General features: G+C 38.1%; 1 protein-coding gene across 1 annotated transcript; it reads left to right on the top strand.

The window, feature by feature from the left end:
• Positions 1-154: 154 nt before the first annotated feature.
• JH06_5695 (hypothetical protein) lies at positions 155-1648 on the top strand (the record flags this gene model as incomplete). Its single annotated transcript, XM_014669274.1, has 1 exon — positions 155-1648. One exon carries the CDS (start codon positions 155-157, stop codon positions 1646-1648), a length of 1494 nt encoding a protein of 497 aa, XP_014524760.1.
• Between the last annotated feature and the right edge of the window lie 263 nt (positions 1649-1911).

Raw genomic sequence — 1911 nt, 5'->3', positions numbered from 1 at the left:
TTTCGAGATTCATCGTGGTTTGAGTGGTTCTTCTTCTGATGCTGTTGTGTTTGATGCTACTGGAGTATTTGGAGTTGAAGACTGTTCTACTGTTGTTGACTCTTATTCTTCACTGGAATCTACTGCTCTCACTTTAGGTACTCTTGCTGGAATCATGGATCTGGATCCTAGTACCACTGGATTCCTTCCCAACACGATTGGAACGTATATTGAATGGACTGTTGAGAATCTGGAAGGAAGCAAATGGAATTCATTCAACATCGTTGGATCTAATACTGTTTCTTCTTGGGGCTTTGATATTATTGGTTATTATAATCTTGATGACATTACTAACATCCAAGTGACTATTTTGAATGTTATAGATCAGAGAGTGGTTTTTCGTACAAAGCCTCAGATCTCTGTTTCTGTGGCTTTGGCTGGATTCCGTAGATATCGATGGGAGGTTACTGATACTGGTTCAACTACAACGACTTTGGGTTCTGTTCATATGGCCTATTGTAAACCAACAGGATCTATGTGTCCTTCAATTGGCAACTATCCTTCAGTGGGTGAAGGTCAAATCTCTCTTTCTTCTTGTCCTGAGGGTTACAGTGGCTATTCATATCGTGAGTGTTCTGGAGGTGTGTTGGGTGAAATAAACACAGATCATTGTATATGTGTTCCTTCATCTCTCAACTATAATCAAACTGTCTACATCATACCAAGCAACACCTATTTCATCACCATTCCTACCTGTCAAGGAGATGATCTGTCATTCTCTATCACATCTGGATCTCTTCCTATCGGACTATCTCTCAATTCAATAACTGGAATGATCTCTGGATCTCCTTCTCAATCAGTATCATCTCGATCAGTCACAATCAAAGCATTCAATCAAGTGAGTGATCAATCATTCTCTCTTTCATTCACTATTCAACTCATTCCTTCATCTCTCAACTACAATCAAACCATCTTCATCATTCAAAACAACACCTATTTCATCACCAACCCAACCTGTGAAGGAGATGATCTGTCATTCTCCATTATCTCTGGATCTCTTCCTATTGGTATATCTATCCATTCATCAACAGGAATCATATCTGGAACTCCTCTATCTTCAATTCCTCTCACAAACATCACCATTCAAGCATCCAATCAAGTCGGATCAACTCAATTCACAATCTCCATTCTAGTCACTATTCCTCTATCCAATCTTCATTATTCTCAATTCTCATTCACTCTCATCAAAGGACAATCATTCTCAATCTCTCCAATCATTTCAGGAGACAATCCTGTATTCACAATCACTTCAGGAACTCTTCCTCCTGGTCTCTCTCTCAATCAATCAACTGGAATCATTTCTGGTATTCCTTCAGAATCCTCCCCATCCACAGTCGTCATCATTCGGGATTCATTCAAACTCAACTATCCTTTACTGTCAATGCTCTATCCACTCTCACTATCATTCTCATCTCTCTTTCTATTCTTATCATTCTCATTCTCATTGTTATTCTTATCATTCGAAAGAACTCTCATATACGTTTGTATCGGAAGAATCGGTCTCCGAAGCTTCCAATCTCATATCCAACTAAGTCAAATCATACTCTTCGAACCAACAAATCATCCGTATCAGTTGATAATGCTTCTACTATGTTATCAAATATTGTAGTATATAATCCTCCTAACATTCTGTCCAATATCACAGTTTATGATAATCCAACTCCTTCTCATTCATCGTAATAGACCTCAAATCTGTACTAGTAACCATCTATTCAGTTGTATCTGTTTGTGATGTGATCAAACTAGTAAATCAACACTCAATGATATAAACAATCAATTCATAGAGTGTGTCCTCAGAACAAGAGAGACATGAATCAGGTCAAAGGATTCTACATCGACAACATCGATTTGTATCAGATTTGGGAGATCAGT

Source organism: Blastocystis sp. subtype 4 (genome assembly GCF_000743755.1).
Source record: "Blastocystis sp. subtype 4 strain WR1 chromosome Unknown seqid_0736, whole genome shotgun sequence".
NCBI classification, from domain to species: domain Eukaryota; class Bigyra; order Opalinata; family Blastocystidae; genus Blastocystis; species Blastocystis sp. subtype 4.
This window is presented reverse-complemented; position numbering and strand designations above follow the sequence as displayed.